Source organism: Mastacembelus armatus, unplaced genomic scaffold (assembly GCF_900324485.2).
Source record: "Mastacembelus armatus unplaced genomic scaffold, fMasArm1.2, whole genome shotgun sequence".
Taxonomy (NCBI): domain Eukaryota; kingdom Metazoa; phylum Chordata; class Actinopteri; order Synbranchiformes; family Mastacembelidae; genus Mastacembelus; species Mastacembelus armatus.
In genome coordinates this window covers 1,148,328-1,175,202 of record NW_022872938.1, presented here as the reverse complement: position 1 = coordinate 1,175,202, position 26,875 = coordinate 1,148,328, and the positions used below count along the sequence as shown (strand labels likewise).

General features: G+C 43.4%; 1 protein-coding gene and 1 long non-coding RNA gene across 2 annotated transcripts; one reads left to right on the top strand and one right to left on the bottom strand.

Moving 5' to 3' along the window:
• Window positions 1-2,577: 2,577 nt before the first annotated feature.
• Window positions 2,578-5,703, bottom strand: LOC113129717 (uncharacterized). The gene is made up of 2 exons (XR_003295633.1): window positions 5,523-5,703; window positions 2,578-4,724 (listed from the first exon to the last, which is right to left on the bottom strand). It is a non-coding gene; the product is annotated as an uncharacterized LOC113129717 (long non-coding RNA).
• Window positions 5,704-22,233: 16,530 nt separating this feature from the next.
• Window positions 22,234-24,419, top strand: LOC113129669 (putative protein TPRXL). Its single transcript, XM_026305676.1, has 4 exons — window positions 22,234-22,266; window positions 23,153-23,591; window positions 23,746-23,915; window positions 24,159-24,419. Exons 1-4 carry the CDS (start codon window positions 22,234-22,236, stop codon window positions 24,417-24,419), a joined length of 903 nt encoding a protein of 300 aa, XP_026161461.1.
• The last annotated feature ends 2,456 nt before the right edge of the window (window positions 24,420-26,875 follow it).

Below are 26,875 nucleotides of genomic sequence, written 5' to 3'. Positions count from 1 at the left end.
GGTAGATAATGCGAAACTTACAGTATGTGGTGGGTAACTACTATAATCTGTTTCTGGGAAACAGATGAGACTTTCTTTTACAGTCCAGTTTCAGCTCACTTACCTTGTAAATAGTTCTGTTTTACTTAGTATAAATATATCTGAGTTATTACCAACATAATCCAGTTACAACTTAAAGGCACTTGATGGGTTACAATTTAGGTTTTTCTTAGTATTTCATCTGTAGTTACACTGTATTTACCTACTTGTTAGTTACCCATCACATACTGTAAGTTTTGCATTATCTACCAAGTAAATTCGTAGTAATAAGGGGACTGTAAAAGGAAGAAGCGTTACCGTTTTCTCTTTATTTACTAGGAACTTGATCATTGTTTGTCATTGTCAAACTACAGATATCTGGTTGGAAATAGTCATTCATCTGCTGTCAGTGCTTCATTGGGGGGACACAGAATCCTAAATCCATAGTTTGGAGAACAACAGCTGGTCAACAAACAAATGCATCTGTACAGCAAACCTCACTGGAGCCACAGCTACTTGCTGTACAGTTTTCCACAGACCACCTTTAAAGCTCCCCAGGTTTTGCTGAATCTCTTATCATGTCTGCTATTTATACATTCCAAAGGACATGCAGACCCTTTAAAGTCCTACACTCTTCCAGGTCTTCGTGATCAGCACCACAACTCAGTAGTCCACACCTAGTACAGTATATAGCAGGCTCTTACTGTGGGTCTGAGGGTCCAGATTCAGGACTGAAGTATGGAGGACGATCTTTGGAGCAGTCACTCTTCATGGACAGATAGCTGGATCCTGGAGACCCTGGTCTGTCCTCCTCTTCCCCTCCACAAACACTCATCTTATGTGGTTTCAGAGTAAAACCATGGACCCTGGAAACCAGAGGAACAAACCCAGTCAGCTGTCCCCCTGTAACAGCAGCAGCTTCTTATTGATTGGACATTTGTTTGATGAAACCATCCCAGAGACATAGTGTGACCTTGACATCAGGAAACACAAGTCTAAACCAGACTCAATCCCAACATTCATCAATGAGATGGATCAATATGTGCAGGTGTCATATTAACACTCGCCCAGCTTCCCATTTCCTGTTTCCTTCTCTTTCTTCTCTGTGTACTTTAAAATGGAGTCTGACTTCACACTCTTCTTCACATGTGGCAGTGAGTGGACACTTTACAACACAAACAGAAAGTCAACAACATCACAGGAAGGTTCTCAGAGTTTCTCACAGCTCATCTGAAGTGTCCTGTTATTTCCAGCACCGCCTTTCTGGATTCTCCACCCCCCATATGCACAGACCAACACATTTCAATCCCATTTCACAAAGGTATAGTTTGTAGATGGAAACAAACACAGGCAGCTCCACCTGACAGTTAGCTTCCCCTTTATCCTTCACTGTTTGCTGGAATTCCACAGTTTTCATTTGGTTTCTACGAGACAGAAACTGGTCTTATGGGAGCCAGTTTCCAGAGCAGGAAGTACCAAAGATGATAGATCTTTGGAATCATTCCTCAGAGAACTGGACCTGCATCTGAAATATGATCCTACACTAATAGTGTTCCAGTCCACCAAGTCTGAAGTGTTTGGGGAGGAAAATCCACATTGGGACTGGAACCAGGTCTTCTGGATCATCCAGACATTTGGGGCTGTAAATTCAGTTCTGATGGTTTTCATTGTGGACTCACCTCTTGCCTTCATACACACACATGCATTAGGAGGCTTCCTCGTACCAACATGACGGCCTAAATGTATTTACATGACATTTATGGATCGAAGCATTTTAAACAAGAAGACGATTGAAAAACACAATTTTTTCTTTCTTCATACACAACTTTGGTTGTACTGAGCTACAAGCTATAAAATGCCTGGCTGTGCTGAGACAGTGACTCCTCACTCTGGACTTAGTGAGCTCTGTGACAGTTAGTGTTGTACAAGTAAAAGTGACTGAACCTCTGAAGGTCGTTCTCTGAGTCTATTTGTTAAGTATTTCTCTAACATCCTTTAACTTGTCTTTTATCCTCCCTAAGGTGGTTTTAAGAAGCTGATGTTAAAGTGCCAAGTGCAAATCTAGGTCTTGACCAGAGGAAAAGATTTGGTAGAAATTGTCATTTTGCGGCTGTTTTGTAGACTTAAGCAGAACTAAAGTCTGATAGTAGATGTGGGACTGACGGCATCACCATCAGTTTTCAGGGTTTCCATATTGTTGTTAGACAGATTCTTTATTGTCAGATTCTCAATCTGAAACTTCTCTTGCATAAAAAGTCATAACTCTGTTGTGACACAAAACACACTGACATAAGACATTCAACATAACATCCCACACCACTTACTACTTACTCACCATTATAATGCCTTTGACTATTATAGATTAAGCTCATTATTTCATTTGAGGGTTGACTGATGGGCTAAGGAATGTTTCAGTCTGACCCTATTAAAGCGTGGAACACTGGAACGTGGTCCAGATGGAAGAAGTGTATATTGGCTGTTAAGAACATGTTTGGAGTCAGAGATGATGCTTTTAGCCAGCCGCATTGTGTTGTTGTGATAAACTGTCTCACTCAGTCCTTCCAGGGATTGGCCTACGGCCTTTCAACAGCTTTTTATTAGATATTTCAATCCAGATGTTGCAGCAGTGGACGGACACCTGTGCCACACTGCATTACAATACTGTAGAACACTAAGAATGACAGCAGTAAAAAACAACAGGAGCATCTGCTGAGTGGCTCCCAAAGATCGAAGGAGCCAAAGGATGTATATTCTTGTTTTTTTCCAGATGAAGTCAAGATGGTGTTTCCATGATAAGGCGGAATCAATCATAATACCAAGATATTTATATGACTCCACCTGTTGGATTATTTGGCTGTTGATGATGGTGGGGTTTGGAACTATTAATTTAGAGCTGAACACAATTTCTTCTGTCTTTTTTGTATTTATTTCCAGAGCGTTGACCCCCTGTTGGTGCAGCCCTGGGCTGTTCAAGCTATCCAACAGTGTTAGTAAAACAATGACATCTGAACATTTGAAGACATGCTGATTAGTGATGCATACCAGTGACTCAGATATGGATTAATTCCCTGGTGGATGTTTGGAAATGAAAATGTCAGGTTGAATTGTGTTGAAGGCAGGTGAAAAATCTAGAAACAGGGCTCTTGCATAGTTCTAAGGCTATTCTAGATGTTGCCTGATGATTTTTCTGTCTGTTGAAGTGTTGACATGTTATTATTAAAAGCAAAATTTCTCTTTTTCATTTGTTTCATCTCCTTTGTCACATATAATTTATTATTTGGAGAGATTTTCATTTCTTTTGTAGGGACCATCAACTGCACACAAAAGTCAATCTAATCATTAATCACTGCTGTTCTTCCATTCAGGGAACCTTCATGAAAAATGTTCCAATCAGTCCAATCAAAACCTGCTCTGAGTTTTTCCTTGTTCTCATTTGTCCAGATTCTTAGGACTTTCTTTTCTGGCTTAGTTCTCTTAAATGTGGTCCTGTAAACTGGAACCATATGAATCCCATTATAATGTGAATTGAATATTGAAGGTCTGCACTCTGAAATCTAGGCCCTGTTACTGTTTCCAAAACCCTTATCCAGGATGTTGTCATGTTTTCCATATTGTTCAAAACAGGCAACACAGATTCTAGATTCTACTATTGCTGCTGCATCAGGATATTTGAGTTGGGCTTCATGAACACAGTCAGCTATGATGGTAGCTTCTTTTGCAGCTTTACCATTAGCAGGAACGTCTAGTGCAGAAGCTCCACGTTTGGGTCACAGAGCCGATATTTCATCGAGCTCAACCTGCACCAAAGATCGTTCATGTAAACGCTGATGTCGCCTCATTTCGTTTTCCCCACTCTGCGTCCCTGTCAGCTCGGATCAGAGGAAACCCGGAAATGCCCCCGAGCGAGTCCGGTATTGTTGTTGGCTGTGACCAGCTTTCCGTGAAGCATAATAAAGACGCTTCACGGAATTCATTCCAGTAGCTACTATATGCCCGTATGAACTCCACTTTGTTGTTCAGAGAGGGCAGATGTGTGAGGATCACCGAAAGGAGTGGTGGGTGATTCTTAATCCCCCCTTCTTCCGCGTTTCCTACCCCGGTTAGTTCTAATGAGCTCCGGAGGAATAGTGTCCAACGTCCAAATCTCGGGCTGCAAGTTGGACAGTCCGCTCTCGTTCTTCTAACAAAGTCTCTCGTCTGTCAGAGCGAGTTGTTTGTATCAGCTCCCCGCACCTGTTCATGTTGTCGTCATTCAGGTGAGCTGCTGTGAGCAATAGCAGTGACAGAATCAGAATGAGCTTTATTGCCAAGTGTGTGTGCACACACACACACACACACACAAGGAATTTGTTTTGGTACAGGAGGGTACTCCAGTGCAAACAAACAAATACACATGCTACAAAGAATTAAACAGTAAACTTAAATGCTACGAAAGTAAAAAATGCACAGATAATAAAAAAGTAAACAAATTACAGATAACTTTATGACCAAACAAGAGTCCAGTGTGCTTACAAAAGGTGCAACCTAAAAACAGAACGTAAGGAGAACTAATTTAGTGTGCAAAGAGCAAAAAGGTGCCAGTGTCATAGTGCAGGTAGTAGAAGGGAATGGAGGATCCACAAAGGCCAAGAATCCACTCAATCAAGGGCCTCGTTGATGAAGATTATTAGTCCGCTTCCATCACCAGCTCTATGGACTCTGGGCTCCTCATACACACAGATAAACACATTTAAATGACATTCAATAAATAGACACTTTCTATTTGACATGTTTCAAAACATTTGAACTGTTATTCCAAATCTAAAAGAGTAATTTTCAATCTAAAAGTACATCATGACAAACAGGTGATTTAGTTGTGCCTGTACTGATTCAGACATATGGTCAACTTTTTCTGAATTTACCCACTACACATGGGAGGGGACACAAAGACCAGGAACAGAAAGTGAAACTAAACCAGGCCAAATAACACAGGGAATGTCACTGTACAAACAAAACCAAGAGCCAGCGAGGACGAGACCAACCAAGAAACAATAAGACTATTGGACAAAAACACAAACAGAGGTGGGGAAACAAGTGCAACCACAGACCAAAACAGGGCTTCAGGGTCTGACAAAGATGATGAAGAAATAAGAAATATTTCTCTTCTTCACAGTATTATGATGCCTAACAATTAGCAGGCCTGTATGTCTAACTGGAACATGACATTTTTCCTACCTGCCTATCAAAAACCTTTAGATCCTAAAGTACCAGGTCTGTAGGATCCGGAACGACTTTGGACCGCTGGCACAGAGTTTAAAGGGAAAGTTTCTGACTTTGATAACTGACAAGTCTGTTAATGTCAGTCACACCCAGACACACCAAACTACACACACACACACATTTTGAACTTCCTCCTTTCCTTCAAATCTTTGTGCTGATGGAGCTTATAGGGACTCTTACTCCACAGTCCACAGAGAGAAAACAATCAGACTCTGTGACAGGAAGAGAACGTTGGATCAACTCACCTGCCTCAGCCACGTCTCCTCTTTCTGCTCTGTCGTCTCTAAATGGTCTGAACCTGGTCACCTGATCCCTGTGGCTCCGCCCCTCTATGTTTACCTGCGTGTCTGTGACAGAAAAAGAGAGAAAGTTGTTGAGTTATAGAAATATCAAGTGCGAGCATGTTAAACTAAAACAGATGCATTTGGTACATCTGAATTCTGATCATGTGACCAGGAAACTAAAAAAAAATACTGAATTGTTGAATCATCTAATTATTAATACGATTTAAAAATCAAAGGTACTTTAAGTTTATAATCTGTTCAAAGTCAGACTGATCCACACAAACATGATTTTTAAATATATTGAATTTTGATTTTCATACATTTGTCAAATAAACTATTTAAAACTATATTGTGAACAAGATTTAAATAGTGTCACATTATGTTTAACAAAGTTGATTTGTGTTCTAACAGTTTATTAAAAATATTGCTTGTGTTGGTTGTTTGGCAGCATTTGTTGAAGTTTGTTTTACTTCTGGTTTCTCATATACCCCTGTTTTCTAATACCAGGTCAGCATGAATTCATGACTGTTTCAGTAGCAACCATATATGGTTTATATTATGATGTATATATGGTGCACAAATACACCATATTTACTTTTTCTGATGGACTCTACTGTCTACATTCACTGGCTCACAAACACATTTCATCAACATTTCAGATTTTCATTTTCAGCTCAAGATGACAGCTCTTCAACACAACGCAGACAAACAGCTGCTGTTTCTTCTTCTGATTATTGTTGTTGTTGGCACGTTGTCAAGATCTCAGCTCATTGTTGGTGCAGCAGCACCACCTGCTGTCCAAAGCAACAAACTACCTGGCTGAAGTCACAGCACCTCACACATCCTGCAGTACAACAAGTATTTTGACAGCACTGGACTGCTGATACTGGTCTACTGTCTACTCAGGGAGCTGGAGTTGACAGGTAGTGCCCAGACCAGAACTAAAGCTGGTTCTCTTCCTCAGTGTGCTGAGCTGTAGGGCTGGATATCCACACTGATCATGTTGATACTTTTTCCTGATCTGCAACTCAGTGATCAGATACTTGAAAATATATGTTCCCAAGAAGAAAAACTAAGACACATTTATTGAAACAACCTGGATTTGACTAAACTGTTTCAGTGGATTTGGACTTTGCCTCATTCTACTTAGCACTGATTCCACATGTCAAAGTGGACTCAGTTGAAAAACGCTGGTTGTGGACTGAGACAGTGAGAACCAGAATCCAAACAGCAGCTGAAATCCAACTAATGTGAGTCACCAGGACTGATGTCAAAGTCCAAAAGATGCAGCCTGAGCAACGTCTGGACTCCAATGTGATGTGAGCTTTTCTGTAAAAACCCTAGATACTCTGGCCACTAAAGGGTTCACACACTGTCAGACATCTGTGCACCATGCATTTAAAGAAACAAACACAACTGACAGATGTCCACATACAACTGGACAAGAGGAAGATCATGGAAAAGGACTTAGACATTGAAATAAAACCAAGACACTGAGGAAACTGGACCTGGAAATCTAGAAACTAAAAAGACAGCTGATTATTTCAGTGACCACTGTGACCATGTGTGTAAGGACATGTATGAATCATTTTCTCTCTCTCTCTCTCTCTCTCTCCAGCTTCAAGCTGAAAATTAACCTGAAATTAAAAACTAAATCCTCCCTTTTTCCAGGACTATCCAGTCCACAATGGTTGTTGGGCCACTTTAAGTGAAACTCTGATCTGGGAAGATATAAGATTAATATATAAGATGTATATAAGATATAAGAGCCTTTGTCTCCCAGTAGCACACCAGATAATTCAAACACAGTGGACAATTTAAACAGAAACAGAGAAACTTGACACATGTGCTTCCAAAATAAATTGGTCTTACCTTATGTTGAATGACAAATTAGAAGGAACACAATTTGATTTTATGCAGCACAAATAAAGAATAAACTGATGTGCATTGCCAAAAAGGACTGGACCAGTTTCCTAGCCCCAACCCAGATCCTGGTCCAGCTCCTTTGCCATTGATTTGATGAAGCTTAATTGCTCAAACTGATTTCTCCACAGGATTGATGCATGAAGATGACAAGACAGACCAGTGGAAAAAACAATAAAAATAAATTGAAGAAAATATGAAAAGAAAATATTTAAGGTACAATAATGATTTGAGCTGAGGTACGTATGATCCTACGAGCTATGTTGTCCGGGGCTATATGCCCCTGGCAGAGTCTCCCAAGGCAAACAAGTCCTAGGTGACGGACCAGACTAAGAGCGGTTCAGTGACCTTTTATGGATCGAAAACTGAGGACCGTGACGTCGCCCAGCATGGCGAAGCCGGGGCCCCAACCCCAGGCCTGGCTCCAGGGTGGGGCCCCGGCGCCTGGTGGCTGGGTCTCCCCCCATGGGGCCCAGCCGGGCAAAGCCCGAAAGAGTGGCGTGTGGCCGCCCTTCTGTGGACCCACCACCCACAGGAGGATCCATAAGGGGCCGGTGCATAGTGGATCGGGCAGTGGTCGAGGATGGGGACCTCGGCGACCCGATTCCCGGATGCTGAAACTGGCTCTAGGGACATGGAATGTCACCTCACTGGGGGGGAAGGAGCCTGAGCTTGTGCGGGAGGTTGAGCAGTACCAACTAGAGATAGTCGGGTTCACCTCCACGCACAGCCTGGGCTCTGGAACCTAGCTCCTTGAGAGGGGCTGGACTCTCTTCTACTCTGGAGTTGCTCGCAGTGAACGGCGGTGAGCTGGTGTGGGCTTGCTCATAGCTCCCCAGCTCAGCTGCAACGTGTTGGAGTTTTCCCCCCAGAGTGAAAGGGTCGTTTCCCTGTACCTTCGGGTCCGGGATAGGTCTCTCGGCCTATGGGCCGAACAACAGTGCAGGGTATCCGGCCTTTTTGGAGTCTCTTGGGGGGGTGCTGAAAGGTGCTCCTACCGGGGACTCCATAATTCTGTTGGGGGACTTCAACGCTTACGTGGGCAGCGACAGTGAAACCTGGAGGGGCATGATTGGGAGGAACGGCCTCCCCGATACGAACCCGAGTGATGTTCTGTTGCTGGACTTCTGTGCTAGTCACAGTTTGTCCATAACGAACACCATGTTCAAGCATAAGGGTGTCCATCAGTGCACATGGCACCAGGACACGCTAGGCCGGAGGTCAATGATCAACTTTGTAGTCGTGTCGTCTGACCTTTGGCCGTATGTCTTGGACACTCGGGTGAAGAGAGGGGCAGAGCTGTCAACTGATCACCACCTGGTGGTGAGTTAGATCCGCTGGCGGAGGAGGAAGCGGGACAGACTTGGCAGGCCCAAACGTACTGTGAGGATCTGTTGGGAATGTTTGGCTGAACCCGCTGCCGTCCTGGCTGTGGAACACCGGAGCAGCTCTACACACTCTCGAGGGTGCTCGAGGGTTCATGGGAGTTTGCCCAACCAGTCCACATGTGTTAGGTAAATTCTTTTAACAAATAGACTCAGAGGACGAACTTCGGTAAGATTATATAGAGGTTTTACTTGCAAGGAGTAACAGTCACACAGCACCTTGGTACAGCATGAGGATCACTGGCCGCTTGCAGCCTAACACATCAGTTTTCATGGAAATACAAAAGGGAGGGGATTTCTCACAGAAAGACATCTGGGCCCTTATCAAATAGTCAAGGTTAGAGCAAACTGTGCTCACTGAGAGCAACAATTATATTTCTACAATGCACAATAGGCCCCATTCAGAAGTGTCTCAGTTATACTACATAAGGTGAATCAGGTCACAGGAGGGTAAACATTTTAATTTCTCTAACACATCCCTCCTGTTTATGCTTAGCATAACTACTATGTGAAAATGTTTAGCAGATCATTAATGATTATTATTCTGGTAAAACATACAGAAAGATGAGAATTATTACTATTATAGGAAAAACAGTAACATCATAAATCATAACTATGATTAAACAAACAAGATCACAATCACAAATCTAAAATGATTAGCATGCTAAAATATAACTTGTAGAAGTGAGAAATAAATGTCATAACTTTCTGTCTTTATGGGCAAACAGTCATCACAACATCATTTCCTGGAATTTTCAATGTTGGAGTCATTTGTGCCTTACAGTTCAGAAGTTAAGACAAATTTATCATAGTCAGTAAAAGACACAGTCAGGTCTTCCTTCATTGGCTCTGGAGGAGTTTCAGGGTCCTGGTCATCCTGTGTAATGGATTGATACATTTGTTTGTTATTGCTGTATCAATAAGGCGTTAGCAAAGGCCTCTAATACATGAATGCAACAGCAACCACAGGTAACCAAAATAGCAGTCATCACAGCCATTGAGATGAGTATGGACTGGATCAGACCGCTCCATTTACCAAACATTCCCTCCAGCCAAGAAGTGAAGGGGTTGTCAATACCAGCATTCTCAGTGAGCTCCTCAGAAAAGGCTTGGAGTCCTTGTAAAGCTCGAGTGACAGATCCATCTGGGGAAGTGTTGTTCGGAATAAAGTTACAACAGGTAGATCCAAACATTTTACAAACACCTCCCTCCTTAGCCAGTAACATGTCTAATGCCATCCGGTTCTGCCAGGTCATAAGACTAGTTTTAGCTAACTGCTCTGCTAAGCCTCTAACAGCATCTTTAGTGTAGTTAATGAATCTCTGCTGGTTATAATACAAATAATTCATCCAATCAACATTTTTATTAATGGTTGACCACCAAAACAGGAAAGATTCAAACCCTGCTGCAACTTGGTTTCTAGCTTTGTACTTGTCGGGAACTCCTCTGGGCACTCCGATGGCATCAATATATACTCTTATCAAAACTGCTGCAGTGTCTCTTTTCACATGGTGTGGGTTGTCTAGGGAAGAACCAGACAGAGGTAACACATAAAATGGCATCACAAATTGTATAAGGGTACAGGTTCCCTGCCAATCAGGTGGGAGCACTGGTCTCAATTGGTTTCCCCCACAACACCACCACAGGTCAGCACGTGCAGTAGCATGGTCTGTAAACCAGGAAGGGTCATAGCCTGCCCCAGGAGTGGTCACATTGGTGGTAGAGTTGCACCAGTAGAGATGAGCAACCTTTCTCCCTGAAGTGGAATTTCTCAAAAACAGGTATAATTAGTACTATAAGGAGTAAAGAAAGGTATAGTAACAACAGGAGCAGGTGGCATCAAATAATGCAAAGACATTGTTTACTGGCTGGAGGGCAGGTGGAAGCAAACAGCTGCCTGTTGGATCATTGTGTGGATTGAGTCTTATCAGTGTAACCTACATATGTTAGTGACATAAATATACTTGTCTGCTCATGTTAGCTGTTCCTGTCACACATTACCACAGTTAACTACTTTACAAAAATCAAACTGGACAGTTTGAGTCTCATTGGCCCAAAAGATAAAAGTGGGCACATCATTAGCTCTCTTTGTCCTAGGTTTGGTTTTGGTGTTGTTCATTGCATTACCTGGCTGTAGCAATTCCTTCTCAAGGGAGGAAAAGATACCAGGTCTTATCTCAGTGGAGTGAGTAGCATTCTCCGGCTGTTGCAAACCCTTCTCAAAGAGAAACAAAATCAACATAACTGTGGTCAGCGATATGACAGTCAATATGCTTATTGTCAGTGTCACCCCACAAAATAGTCTAAAGGGGTGCCAGGGTCGATATATTGGACCCTCCATGGCAAAATGTACTTCTGAGCAGTCTTCTCCCCAGGTCACTCTACTCCTCACTCACCTAATTCCCCTGGGTGTGGTTGGTTTCTTCACTGGTTTGAGACGAGTGGTCCCTATTGGTTCCACCCCCCTTTGTAGCCAGACTTCACCACAGGTTAGTTGGAGTTTAGAGTGAGTCCATGCTGGTTTGACATAATTACTCAGACAGTACTTTTACCTCTTTACAGTGTGTTAAATGAATCCAGGAAGGTCTTTCAACAATTCTCACAACCATGAGTATATACTGCAGTACTTGGTAAGGTCCTTCCCAGCACAGAGAAAACCAATACTTTCTCTTGATCATTTTTACAAAGACCCAGTCTCCTGGTTTCACTTTAGAGTCAGGTTCAGGCCTAGGACCCTCCTGTTGTGCATTAATACAGCATTTACAACATTTTTATTATTCAACATTTTTGCCATATATTCGGCAATGATCACAGTCATGTGAGCATCCTCCTTAATGAATGGTTTTAACTGAGGAAGATGATAACACTGCAGTAAGATGTTTAATTACCTGGTTTACAAAATATGTACCATTATTAGAATAGATTTTCTCTGGAATTCCAAATCTGGGAATAATAGTAGTTGTCAGTGTTTTAGCTACTGTTAGTGCATCAGGATGCTTTGCTGGAAACACTTCAAGTCTATTTAGTTAATGATTCAATGATCACTAAATAGTATTTCTTTCCCTCACAGTTATTTAATTCCATCCATGCAAATGTGTTGAAAAGATATTCGGATAGTGGAAACTTTCCACTATTTCTTGTCACAGTCTGTCCCTGTGGGTTATTTTTGCACAAATTTCACATTGTTAATTTTTTTTTTTTTTTTTGAGTAGTTTGTAAAACCATATGTTGTAAACACTATGTTTACTAATCTACCATCCCTTCTGCTGACGTATGCACATTAGCATGCGTCAGTGCAGCTGCATATCTAAATAAACTTTTAGGTAACACTACTTTTCATCTTTACATTTTCAAACGTTATTGTCATTAATTTACACTCTTTTCTCTTTGTTTTTGTTGTTACCCATGAGTCTTTTCATTTCTAAGCTACACTGTTCAATGGTCTTTAAATATCTGCTCATCGGGATGTTCAACTGTAACTGTAGCTTGTAAAGGCAGTGGTTTCTGTGCTACTGATTTAGCAACTTTGTCAGCGTTACAATTACCAAAAGTAATCATGTCTATTCCTCACATTTGTGTCGAACTTACAATTAGCAACTTCTTTAGCCAGCTACACAGCATCTAACAGCTGTAAAATGAAGTCTTTGTATGTGATGGTCTTACCAGATGATGTGATCATTCCTCTGTTCTTCCACTGCTGAGGAAACACATGTACAGTTGAAAATCCATAATTGCTGTCAGTGTAGATATTAACTACTTTTACTTCTCATAATTTACAAGCTTCTGTCAAGGTAATAAGTCCCTCAGCCTGCAATGATAAATGAGATGGTAGTGATTCAGCTTTAAAAAATCTTTAAGGGTTACAACAGTATCTCCTGTAGAATTAGATCAGTATGATTTCTTTTTTTTTTTCTTTTTTTTTTTTTTTTTACAAGATCCATCTACAAACATTGTCATTTCAGCATCTTTATAAGGTGTGTCAGTTTGGTCAACCCTGGGCAACACTCTATTCTCAGTTTCAGCAATACAATCGTGGCTCACCATCCTCAGCTATAGGCATTAATGTAGCAGAATTAAAAGTTGTACATCGTTCAATTGTGAGATGTGGCTGTGAAAGCAATGTAGTCATGCAGGACAGATGTTTAGCTGGTGACATGTATGGACATGTATGCTAATCTTGTTTTGCAACAACAGGACAGAGACTGCATGTGGAATCTTTAGTGTCAGAGGATGGAACAACATGATGTTTGCTGAAGCTTGGACTGTCATGGAGGCTGCAATAACAGCTTGAATACACACAGGCATTGCTATTGGAACCAATTGGTTAGAATAATAAGCAATAGGCCTGTTTTGTCAGTACTGAAGTCATGTGAAGATTTTTACAATCAACAGTTTGCATAAAACAGTTTTCATAGTTAGGCAGTCCTAAAACAGAGGTGCTGGTCAGGGTCTTTTTAAGACCATCAAAGGCGTTTTTCTGCAATTTCAGTCATTTTATTTTATCATAAGTTGCTATAGGTGTGTCATAAATCAATTCCAACAATGGACTAAACAACTCTGAATACTTTGGTATCCATGCTCTGCAGAAGTTTGTCATACTTAAGAAAAACATCATCTGTCTTTTAGTTTGTAGTTTTGGTACTTTAAGTATAGCTTCTTTTCTGTCTGAGTCTAGAGCTCTAGGTATCACTGCTGTATTTACAGCTTGTAAGTCCTGCACCATCCTCCAGCCAATGGATGGGGCAGCCTTTTTAACAGGAAACAATGGTGTGTTGCATGGTGAATCTGGACACTCTCTGATAATGCCTGATTTTAGTAATGAGTCAAATACTGGTTTAATTCCTTCAACAGCCTCAGGTTTTAGTGGATATTGTCTTTAAAAGGGCCTGAAGGTACCTTTTGGTGTTATTTTAACTGGTTCTACTCCTTTGATCTTCCCTACATCTGCTCAAGATGTTAGCTTCAGTCAGATGTGTGTCTCGTATCTCTTTATTCTGTTCAGTGTGTGTATTTTGCATCTGACCGTTTTTTTTGCTGTCTAGTCATGCTCCTCCCTCCTGGTGCTCAGGGCGTGTCTTTCTCTGTGGGCAGCTCTTGACCCAGTGTCCTGCTTTTCCACAGACGTAGCAGTAGTCATGCTGTCTGCCAGGTCTCTGGCCACCACCTCGTCCCCGCCCCCTGCCCCGGCCATCAAGCCATAGCTTGTCCCCCTGAAAATAACACTCAGAAACCATTTCATTATCATAGTCAGTGAAAAACACTTCAGCTGTTTTTCTAACTTTCTTCTGTGCTTTTGCTCTTTTTTGGAGAACAGTGGCCACAATCACAGCATATTTTTTTGTATCTGTTAGGGCACAGGTTTGCCAACCAATCTGATGCTTTCGAATAAAACCTGAAATTTCAGGTTTGAACCCATTAAAGAAGGCATTTCTTAACTGCTGTGCATAAGGCCCATCCCCATTTTCTGCAGCACTTTCAGGTACCAATATTCCACTATGAGTGTTAAATAGCTCTTTCAGTCTGTTAAAATAAGTCAGCACTCTCTCACTATCTTCTGCATAAGGAGATTGAGGCCAAGGCACAGGATCAGAAGGAGCTGTGGGAGGAACTATTGCTCCACCGACAGCACCCTCTTCTCCCTGGGCGTACGGAGGAAGCTAAGCCAGTGGTGGATTATTAGGATGAGGAGGTGGTCTACAGCATGACATTGTTTGTTCATCTGTAAATTCAACAGTTTGCACTAAATACAATGTTGGTGAAGAGGCTTTTACCTGTTTTTTTATTTGCTTCTGTCTCTTTTCTCCTTCCTTTCTCTCTCTCCCTCTCTGTCCACTCTAACTTTCTTTAACCACATTAAACTTTAACCATATCTTCTGCTGCAAACAGCCCTTCTTTTCTCTGATCCTTCTGATTTCCCTTAATCTTACTTTTTATGTCCTTTACTAAGTTTCTACAGTCCTCACAGTTTAACTTCCCAGAAAAACCATATTATTATTTTTCCATTTTTTCTAATTTTTCTATATTTTTTTAGGATCCTTTTGATTCATCAATTTTGTGTCACCGGTGACTAGTTCTTCTAATTGTGTGTTTTTATAAAGTGTTCTTATTACCCATTTTATTATCATTATTATTATTTTTTATATTCAGTTACTATTTGTTTTTACTCACTGCTACTCATTTATTTATTATTATTATAATTACTGTAGGCCTACACTTATTATTTTAACAGGCTCCTTATCCCCCCCTTTTTTTGTTTTTTAAATTAATTTAATTACTGTTATTGTTTAGTTACTGACGACCTGATTGGAGGAGATGGCGCAGCTGATTAACTTGCTTTATGTCACATTAATTATTTCTATGCTTTTATATTCTTCCCATGGTACCAATACTCTCTCTTGGCCTTATGCTCAAAAACACCATCTGTCAGGTTTCGGGAACCTGTTAATATTTTAGGACCATAAATGCGCCCACTCTGGTACTCACGGTTCAAGAGTTAGTCTTTATTACACTGAGCCAGACCAACAAAACAAGGGGCATGAGAACACGAGGGCATAAGACATGAAACGAGACAAAGACCATGGAACAGCGGACATGGGAAAAGACCAGAAACTAATAACGAAAAGGAGGCTCTTACCTTACAGGAGTCCGTCTCTGTCTGGATGTGCTCCAGCAGCCCGGTGACCTCGAAGGAGGAGGAGACGCTGCGCTGAAAAAATCTGAGCAGGCTATTGGACTGAGAGTTCTGAGGTGAGTAGCTGAACATCCGGGTAAGCGAATCACTTTTGTCTTGCAGGCGTCTCGTGTTGTGTGTGTTGTGTGGTTCGTCTGCAGACTGGCGGCAGACTAGCTGTGGTTTGGCACACCTGGGAACCGGCTAGACTTTGAACGGTTCACTGGCTGCTGCATTCCGGTGCTGGTCGGGTACCTTTCTGTTTTGACCGGTGTTTGTTGCTATTTCCTGACTTAGCGCTCGTTGGCCTACCGGTTAGCTTAGCTAGCTAGTTAGCTTGCTAACATGGCCTCTCCCTCTCTCTCTCTTTCTTGCTCGGTGTGCCACATGTTTAGTTATTCCTCTGCCTCCTTTAGCGATAATGATACCTGTATTAAGTGTAAGGTTCTGTTAGCCTTGGAGGCGAGGATCACTGATTTGGAAGCGCGGCTCCGCACCTTCGAACAAAAGCCAGCTAGCCTAGCCCCGTTAGTTGGTGTGGAGCCACCGAGCTCAGGGTCTGTTAGCGGTCCAAGGGCAGCTCCGGAGCAGCCCGGAGAATTAGCCTGGGCGACGGTCCGACGGAAACGTACTCCTAAGCAGAAGCCCACGGCTCATCACCTGCCTGTTCATGTTTCTAATAGATTTTCCCCGCTCAGCGACACACCCGCTGAGAAACCGACTCTGATAATTGGCGATTCCATAGTCAGGAACGTGAAGCTAGAGACACCAGCGACCATAGTCAAATGTATTCCTGGGGCCAGAGCGGGCGACATCGAGTCAAATCTGAAGCTGCTGGCTAAGGCTAATCGGAAATATGGGAAAATTGTTATTCACGTCGGCAGCAATGACACCCGATTACGCCAATCGGAGGTCACTAAAATTAATGTTGAGTCGGTGTGTAACTTTGCTAAATTAATGTCGGACTCCGTAGTTTTCTCTGGACCCCTCCCCAATCTGACCAGCGATGACATGTTTAGCCGCATGTCGTCGTTCCGTCGCTGGCTGTCTAGGTGGTGTCCAGCAAACGATGTGGGCTTCATAGACAATTGGGCCACTTTCTGGGGAAAACCCGGTCTGATAGCGAGAGATGGCATCCATCCCACTTTGAATGGTGCAGCTCTCATCTCTAGGAATTTGGCCGAGTTTCTTAGCCGACCTAAAGCCTGACAATCCAGGGTGGGGACCGGGATGCAGAGACTCAGTCTAAAACGCTTCTCTGCAGTTTCCTTAGAGCCGCCGCCCCCTTCAAACCACATAGAGACTGTGTCTGCCCCTCGAACATATAAATCAAACAAATCAGAAGTTAACAGAAGAGGAGTTATTCATAAAAACTTAATAAAAATTAAGACCACTCCTCTTATTGAACAGAAAAACAGAACTGTCAAATGTGGATTATTAAATATTAGGTCCCTTTCTTCTAAATCTCTGTTAGTAAATGATTTCATAACTGATCACCAAATTGACCTACTTTATCTTACTGAAACCTGGTTACAGCAGGATGAATATGTCAGTCTGAATGAATCAACCCCCCTCAGTCATAAAAATTATCATGTTCCTCGAAGCACAGGTCGAGGTGGAGGAGTAGCTGCAATCTTCCAGTCAAACTTATTATTAAACTTTCATCCTCAGAACAGTTATAACTCATTTGAGAGCCTCACTCTTAGTCTCTCACATACAAACTGGAAAACACAAAAACCAGTTCTACTTGTCATTTTGTACCGTCCACCTGTTCCTTACTCAGAGTTTTTAACTGAATTCCCTGACTTCCTGTCTGATTTAGTGCTTAGATCAGATAAAGTCATTATAGTGGGAGATTTTAACATTCATGTAGATGTTGAAAATAACAGCCTCAGCATTGCATTTAATTCTATATTAGATTCAATTGGTTTCATTCAAAACGTTAATAAACCCACCCACTGTTTTAATCACACCCTTGATCTTGTTCTGACCTATGGCATCGAAATTGAACATCTAATAATTTTCCCCCCAAATCCTGTTTTGTCAGATCATTCTTTAATAACTTTCGAATTTAAAATGATGGATCATGCAGCGTCTGGAAGAAAATTCCACTACAGCAGATGTTTATCCGACAACGCTGTTAATAAATTTAAGAAAATGATTCCATCTTTATTTGCATCTATGCCAAGTATAAACATAATGGAGGGCAGCTGCCTTAATCCTACTCCCTACCAAATTGATCATGTTGTTGACAGCGCTGTAACCTCACTGCGTGAAACGCTTGATTCTGTAGCCCCTCTGAAAAAGAAGTTAGTGATTCAGAGAAGACTAGCCCCATGGTATAATTTACATGTTCGTACCTTAAAGCAGGCATCACGAAGGCTGGAAAGGAAGTGGCGTTCCACAAACTTAGAGGAAATTTTTCTAGCCTGGAAAAACAGTCTACTAACATATAAAAAAGCTCTCCGTAAAGCCAGAACTGCATACTATTCATCACTAATAGAGGAAAATAAGAACAATCCCAGGTTTCTTTTCAGCACTGTAGCCAGGCTGACAAAAAGTCACAGCTCCGTTGAGCCCAGTGTTCCCTTAGCTCTCAGCAGTGATGAATTTATGAGTTTCTTTACAAATAAAATCACAACTATTAGAGATAAAATTCAGCAGATGCTTCCTATACCTGCAATAAATGAATCTTTTACTACAGTAGCTCTTGAATCATCTGTAGGACCTCAGTTATGTTTAGACTGCTTCTCTCCTATAGATCTCTCTGAATTTACATCAGTAGTTGCTTCATCGAAATCATCAACGTGTCTCTTGGACCCCATCCCGACTAGACTGCTTAAAGGCACCCTGCCATTAATGAACTCATCTTTATTGGACTTGGTAAATTTATCTCTAGTATCAGGCTACGTACCACAGGCCTTTAAGACTGCAGTAATCAAACCTTTACTCAAAAAGCCTAGTCTTGATCCAGGTGTCTTGGCTAATTATAGACCAATATCCAACCTGCCATTTATTTCTAAAATCCTAGAAAAAGCTGTTGCTAAGCAGCTATCAGACCACTTACACAGGAATGAACTATTTGAAGATTTCCAATCAGGATTTAGAGCACATCATAGTACAGAAACAGCACTGTTGAAAGTTACCAACGATCTTCTCTTAGCCTCAGATAATGGACTTGTTTCGATACTTGTCCTCCTAGACCTTAGTGCAGCATTCGACACCATTGACCACAACATCTTATTACAGAGACTGGAGCATGTGATTGGTATCAGAGGAACAGCGTTAAAGTGGTTCCAATCCTATTTATCGGACAGATTCCAGTTTGTTCATGTCCATGATGAACCTTCCACACGAACAAAAGTTAGTTATGGAGTTCCACAAGGTTCTGTGCTAGGACCGATTCTGTTCACCCTGTACATGCTTCCTTTAGGATATATCATTAGGAAGCACTCTATTAATTACCACTGCTATGCGGATGACACTCAGTTATATCTATCTATTAAACCTGTTAACACAAACCAGTTAACCAGACTTCAAGCCTGTCTAACTGACATAAAGGCTTGGATGACCAGTAACTTTTTACTTTTAAACTCGGAGAAAACAGAAGTCATTATATTTGGGCCTAAAAATCTCAGAAATAACTTTTCTAAAATTATAGCTACTCTAGATGGCATAGCCCTGGCCTCCAGCACTACTGCAAAAAACCTTGGAGTTATTTTTGACCAGGACATGTCCTTTAACTCACACATAAAACAAATTTCTAGAACTGCATTCTTTCACCTGCGCAACATTTCCAAAATTAGGAACATCCTGTCTCAAAATGATGCAGAAAAACTAGTCCATGCGTTTGTTTCCTCAAGGCTAGATTACTGTAACTCATTACTATCTGGATGTCCTAATATCTTAATAAAAAGCCTCCAATTAATCCAGAATGCCGCAGCCAGAGTCCTGACAGGAACTAGCAAGAGAGATCATATTTCTCCTATATTGGCTTCTCTTCATTGGCTCCCTGTAAAATATAGAATAGAATTTAAAATCCTTCTTCTCACATACAAATCCCTTCATAATCAAGCTCCTTCATACCTTAAAGACCTCATAGTACCATATTATCCCAATAGACCACTTCGCTCTCAGAGTGCAGGCCTACTTGTGGTTCCCAGAGTTCTCAAAAGCAGAATGGGAGGCAGAGCCTTTAGCTATCAAGCTCCTCTCCTGTGGAACCAGCTCTCAGCCTGGGTTCAGGAGGCAGACACTCTCTGTACTTTTAAGGCTAGACTTAAAACCTTCCTCTTTGACAAAGCATATAGTTAGGGCTGGCTTCAGGCAACCCTGAACCATCCCTTAGTTAGTTATGCTGCTATAGGCCTAGACTGCCCGTGGACCATCGGTGCACTGAGCTCCCCTACCCTAACCCCCTTCTCTCCCACCTCATGTATATTCCACCATTGAATGTTACTAACCTTGTGCTCTCTCTCTCCCCTAGTTTGTGCTCTCTCCCTCCCTCTCTCTCTCTCTCTCTCTGTACCTTCTGCAGGTGTCCCTGGTCCTGGAGCTGTTTATCGCTGATGTGCAGTTACTGGCCCCACCAACTTGCAGTGTCTATTTGTTATTTATTGTTGCTGTTCTTTTCTCTCTGCTCTATCCACTCACCCCAACCGGTCGAGGCAGATGGCCGCCCAAACTGAGCCCGGTTCTGCTGGAGGTTTTTTTCTTCCGTTAAAGGGAGTTTTTTCCTCTCCACTGTCGCCAAGTGCTTGCTCATAAGGGAATTGCTGGGTTTTTAGTTTTAGTTTTTGTAAAGTGCCTTGAGATGATTTGTATTGTGATTTGGCGCTATACAAATAAAATTGAAATTGAATTGAATTGAATTGAGGCTGAATACTTAACTTAAAACCTGGGGAGAAACAAGAGGGTGTCCATGAACAATAATCCAAAAGAAAACACAGTGTTTCACAGGCTCAGAAACAAAGACTTCGCAGCTCTCAAAACCTTGCATTGATAGCATAACAGACAACCTGGCAAACACAAAGAGCACAAACAGGTGTATAAAAAGGCATGGGAGAAAACGAGGTGCAGGTGAAAATAATGAATTAATTGGGTCAACGTAAAGGGAACAGAATAAACAAAAACCAGTTCCTGTCATGATCCTTCAAAGTAAAACCAAACAGAAAGTCCAGACTACGGATCATGACACTATCGACGCTGCACCGGGGTTCTTTTTGTTCCGGGTCTCCCACAGACCACGGGGTTAGTTTACTTTGGGTCTCCCACAGACCACGGGTTCATCCCGAGTTTCTGATTTCCTGAAAGCCCTGCTCGGTTTTACCCAAATACGTTTGAGCCAGTGTCCCGGAGGCCACACAAATTTCGGTTTTGTTTGAATTTCAGAACTCAAGTCAAGTCAATGATATTTTTAGTCAGTGATCCGTTTTGAAATCACCAACCCCTCAGCCTGATATGAGACCGCAGTTCACTGAGACTCTACTCAGCTTGCGTGACCCGAAGGACCCAGGACCACCCGGGGCTCCCAGAGAGCCAGAAACTCCCAGGGACTCCCTTCACACGGTTTTGTTTGGGCCTTAATTCCCTGAGACTCTACTCAGGTGACGGTTTTGTTTGAATTCCACAGACTTCCTGAGACTCTACTCAGGTGACGGTTTTGTTTGAATTAGACCCACTGAGACTCTACTCAGTTTTACCAAATTAAAATTCTCTTACCTTACAGGAGTCCGTCTCTGGTCTCTCTTTTCAAAGTTCAATCGCGTCACTCCTCTCCCCTCACAGCAGATCCTAGCCTCTCAATGCTCCAAACCCTTCCCTTATGGGACCGGGGTGGAGGGCTTTCAGTCAGGAGTCTTAAGACTCCCCCGTGCACGGTTTTTAGGTCCAAACCTGGAAGGAAGAGGAGATATTGCGATCCCGGACGAGCCCCCAAGTTGTTAGGTAAATTCTTTTAACAAATAGACTCAGAGGACGAACTTCTGTAAGATTATATAGAGGTTTTACTTGCAAGGAGTAACAGTCACACAGCACCTTGGTGCAGCATGAGGATCACTGGCCGCTTGCAGCCTAACACATCAGTTTTCATGGAAATACAAAAGGGAGGGGATTTCTCACAGAAAAACATCTGGGCCCTTATCAAATAGTCAAGGTTAGAGCAAACTGTGCTCACTGAGAGCAACAATTATATTTCTACAATGCACAATAGGCCCCATTCAGAAGCGTCTCAGTTATACTAAAGTAAGGTGAATCAGGTCACAGGAGGGTAAACATTTTAATTTCTCTAACAACGTGTGTTTTGTGGACTTGGAGAAGGCATTCGACCGGGTCCCTTGTGACATCCTGTGGGAGGTGCTCCAGGAGTATGGGGTCCGGGGTCCTTTGCTGAGGTCTATCCGGTCTCTGTACAAATGGAGCAGGAGCTTGGTTCGCATTGCTGGTAGTAAGTCAGACCTGTTCCCAGTGCACGTTGGACTCCGGCCGGGCTGCCCTTTGTTCTGCCCTACCGGTTCTGTTCATTACTTTTATGGACAGAATTTCTAGGTGCAGCCAGGGGCCGGAGGGAGTCCAGTTCGGGGACCACAGGATTTCATCTCTGCTTTTTGCAGATGATGTTGTCCTGTTGGCTCCATCGAGCCAGGATCTCCAGTGTGCGCTGGGGCGGTTTGCAACCGAGTGTGAAGCGGATGGGATGAGAATCCGCACCTCCAAGTCCGAGGCCATGGTACTCAACCGGAAAAAGGTGGCTTGCCATCTCCAGGCCAGGGGAGAGATCCTGCCTCAAGTGGAGGAGTTTAAGTATCTCCGGGTCTTGTTCACGAGTGAGGGAAGGACGGAACGTGAGATTGACAGATGGATCAGGGCATTGGCAGCAGTAATGCAGTCGGTGTACCGGTCCATTGTGGTGAAGAAGGAGCTGAGCTGGAAGGCAAAGCTCTCGATTTACCGGTCAATCTACGTTCCTACTCTCACCTATGGTCATGAGCTGAAAATGAGCTTCCTCCGCAGGGTGGCTGGGCACTCCCTTAGAGATAGGGTGAGGAGCTCTGTCACCCGGGAGGAGCTCGGAGTAGAGCTGCTGCTCCTCCACATCGAGAGGAGTCAGTTGAGGTGGCTCGGGCATCTGTTTCGGATGCCTCCTGGGCGCCTCCCTGGGGAGGTGTTCCGGGCATGTCCCACTGGGAGGAGGCCCCGGGGAAGACCCAGGACATGCTGGAGGGACTATGTCTCCCGGCTGGCCTGGGAACGCCTCGGTGTCCCCCCGGAAGAGTTGGAGGAAGTGTCCAGGGAGAAGGAAGTCTGGGTATCCCTGATTCGGCTAGTGCCCCCCCATAAGCCAAGAAGATAGATGGATGTTAAATAAAGCTTGACCCTGACACTTGAGTACCAGAATGGGCAAATCATTTGGTCCTCTAACTCCTCAGTTCATGACAATTTGCCAAGTTTCTTGACACATTCCAAAGAAGCCTTCTGCATATTTGCAGCATCTTCATGTGGCCTCAACTGTCACTGTAAAGAGAAGCAGGGTCACCAGCCAGGACGTTGAGAGACATCTTCTCACACAGTTTTGCAGGGGATGTTGCGACAATTCCCTTCTTATTGGACTGCAGCTAAAACAAAAACGAACCCCGCTGAGGTTCCAGTCCTACTTCCAGAGCTTCAGTGCGCCGACGATAGCGTTCCCAGTGAGGTTCTTGTCCTGCTTCCAGAGCTTCAGTGCGCAGAGCTTCAGTGTGGTTCCCTTACAGTCTCCAGCCAGCCCTTCGTCTGAGTTTCCGGCAGGCTTATCACCTGAGTTTCTGACTAGCTCTTTAGTTCAGTCGCCGGCCAGCCTCTCACCTGAGTTTCTGACTAGCTCTTTGCCTCAGTGTTCGGTCAGCCCTTCGCCTGAGTTTTTAGGAGAGTCTCCAGCCAGCTCTTTGCCTCAGTCTCCAGCCACCCCTTCGCCTGAGTTCCCGGCAGGCCTCTCAGCTGAGTTTCTGGCTAGCTCTTCGTCTCAGTCCCCAGCTAGTCCATCACCTCAGTCTCTGTCCAACCATTCAGCCTCTGGCTAGTCCCTCATCTGATCCTCGTCAGTCTACGGCCAGCCCTTCTCCTGAGTTTCCGACTAGACCTTCGCCTGAGTTGTCAGCAGGCCTCTCACTCTAGTCTCCAGCCAGCTTTTCACCTCAGCCTTCAGCTAGCCCTTCACCTGGTTTTCCAGCTAATTCCTCGCCTCAGTCCCCAGCCAGCCTTTCACCTCAGTCTCCGGCTGGTCTCTCACCTAAGTCTCTCGCTAGTCCGGAATCCAGCGAAGGCGCCCAGTGTTCGCTCAGCATCCTTCAGCCAGAGGCCAGCGCTCTCCAGCCTCAGCCCAGCACTCTCCAGCCAGAGGTCAGTGCCCAGCCGGAGTCCCTCTGTGCTGCCCAGCCGGAGTCCACAACTAGACCTTTTCCTGCATTCGTGGCCAGGCCTTCGCCTCAGACCCTTGCCTCCTCAAGGGGTCACTCTCCAGAGCGGTCCTGGGCTCCAGGTCTCCTCAGAGGTTCTCTTCCCAAGAGTTCAGCCCACTCAAGGGGCTGTCCTCCCGACCGGTCCAGAACCCACACTTGACTGAGAGGCCATCCTCCCAAACAGCCTCGAACCTATGCTCGCCTCAGGGGCTGTCCTCCAGAACAGCCACAAGTCTCTACTCGCCTGAGAGGCCGTCCTCCTGAGCGGTCCCAGAACTTCTGGGGCCTGAGGGGCCGACCTCCAGAGCAGCCCCAGACCCTCAACAGCCCAAAGGGTTGCCCTCTCGGTCCACTCCGCCTTCCGGGCCAGTATGGGGGCAGACCTCCGGACCGTGGACTGTCTTCCCCCACGCCCACCCTTTGGCACACTCCTCCTACCCGATAAAATGAAACAGACAAAAGCAAAGAGCCTCCACTGAGTTTTAACTTCGGTGACTCTCCAATACCAGCCGAGTGGAAAAAACGCATAACTCAGAAGCTCAGTGACATTCCTAAGGTGTTTGCACACGATGATCTTGATTTTGGATGTACAGATAAAGTGAAACACCAAATAAAACTTCACAATGAGACTCAATTTAAGCATTGTGTGTGCCCCATCCATCCTCAAGATATGTGCGCAAACATCTCCAAGAGTTGCTTGCTGCAGGTGTAATAAGGGAGTCTCAGTCTACATATTCATCCCCAATTGTTGTGGTGAGAAAGCGAAACAACGATGTGCGTCTGTGCATAAATTATTGTAAACTTAATCTACAAACAATAAAAGACTCATATGCACTCCTGAACCTGAAAGAAACGTTCTATGCACTCGCCAGCTCAAAGTGATTCACTGTGCTACATCTTAAATCTGGTTATTACCAGATTGAGGTTGATGAAGTAGATAAAGCCAAGACAGCATTTGTTACCCCACTTGGCTTCTGGGAGTTCAACAGAATGCCACAAGGCATAAGTAATGCTCCCAGCACGTTCCAAAGATTAATGGAGCAGTGTCTTGGTGACATGAATCTTAAGGAGGTGCTAATTTTCCTAAATGATCTTATCATCTTTTCAAGCACCTTAGAAGAGCATGAACACAGACTCATGCGTGTTCTCCACCATCTTAAAGAATTTGGGCTTGGGCTTGGGCAGTCCGGTACCTTGGTCATGTAATTTCTGAAGTGAGAAGTGATAACCTAACTTGCCAAATACCTCTGCCAACTTCCAGAAAAGAATTACCTAATCTCCCCCTCCTCCTGAGAGAGCTGCATCGCTTGGAGTTGCACAATGGGGTGTTGCACAGAAAAAGGCAAGACTGTGACCATGTGACCTATCAGCTTGTTCTTCCTGAGGAACTTAAGAGTTTCTGCAGAATGTCTGCAGATATAGAGCAAAAAGTAAAGACATGTGACCGCTTTATACGAAGAGAAAGCAGCTAGTCTGGTCAGCATAACTATCTCAAGGCCATTAGAGCTAGTCTGCATGGACTTTCTCTGACTTGAACCAGACAGCAGCAATACATGAGATATTCTGGTAATGACGGATCATTTTACTAAATTTGCAGTAGCCTTGCCAACCTCAAATCAAAAGGCAAAGACAGTTTCCAAGCGCTTATGGGACTCTATAGAATTCATGGCTATCCAGTTTAAATTACAAACTCATATTAATAGATGCATGTCTGTGGCATAGCCATAGGTGTGCCACATTGTGCTTGAGCCAAAGGTCAGCTGGCACACTCAGAAATCAAATGCAGAATGTATTTTTTGTTACTAACAAAAACTAAGCAGTAAGCAAAAGCACACAAAAATATTCTGTCCAAAAGTCTAAATAAAAAAATAACCACCATTTTTCATTGATACATGCAAAAGCTACTGCTGGCCTGAAGAGGCATCAGAATTTATTATTTAGAAGCAGTGGAAAAACAGATCAGTCTCTAGCTCAGATTTATAAAAGCCTACAGTTTGGGCACATCTAAGTTCCAACAGGAGCTGACTCCAGCAGTGAGCAGCAAAGCTGGCATGATATCTGCTCTTCAGGTCAAATGTTTGTATCATTGCTGCTGTGAATGCTCAATGAAACTCTTATCATTATTACTGAAAAGCTGAAACATGCTTTCACTTGTAACATGTTTAGTATGTTACAGGCAGTAATACTGAAAGTATTCAAATCAGGTGTCAACACCTTCAAACAATCAGAGCAACAGAATACTACTCCAGTTAAAATTCAGAAGACAACTCATTGTTCTTGTCTATCTGTTAGAGAAATTAAAATGTTACCCTCAGGTTTGTTAATCCACTTTACTTTAATGTAACTCAAAAACAATGTTGAGTAGGGCCTGTTACCTCTTGTCTCTTCCTAAGGTCAGTCTGTTCTGACCTTCACTTTCTGATAAGACACTTAGTATCGAAACCCAGATGTTTTTCAGTTTCATGGGAAACTGCGTCCTCTTTCTTCCTTTATCACGACTATTTGTATCATAGTATTAAAAAGATGTGCTACCCAGCTAAGAGCCAGTGATCCTCATGCTGTACCAAGGTGCTGTGTGACTGTTACTCCTTGCAAGTAAAACCTCTATATAATCTTACCGAAGTTCGTCCTCTGAGTCTAAAAGAATTTACCTAACAACTTGGGGGCTCGTCCGGGATCGCAATATCTCCTCTTCCTTCCAGGTTTGGACCTAAAAACCATGCACGGGGGAGTCTTAAGACTCCTGACTGAAAGCCCTCCGCCCCGGTCCCATAAGGGAAGGGTTTGGAGCATTGAGAGGCTAGGATCTGCTGTGAGGGGAGAGGAGTGACGCGATTGAACTTTGAAAAGAGAGACCAGAGACGGACTCCTGTAAGGTAAGAGAATTTTAATTTGGTAAAA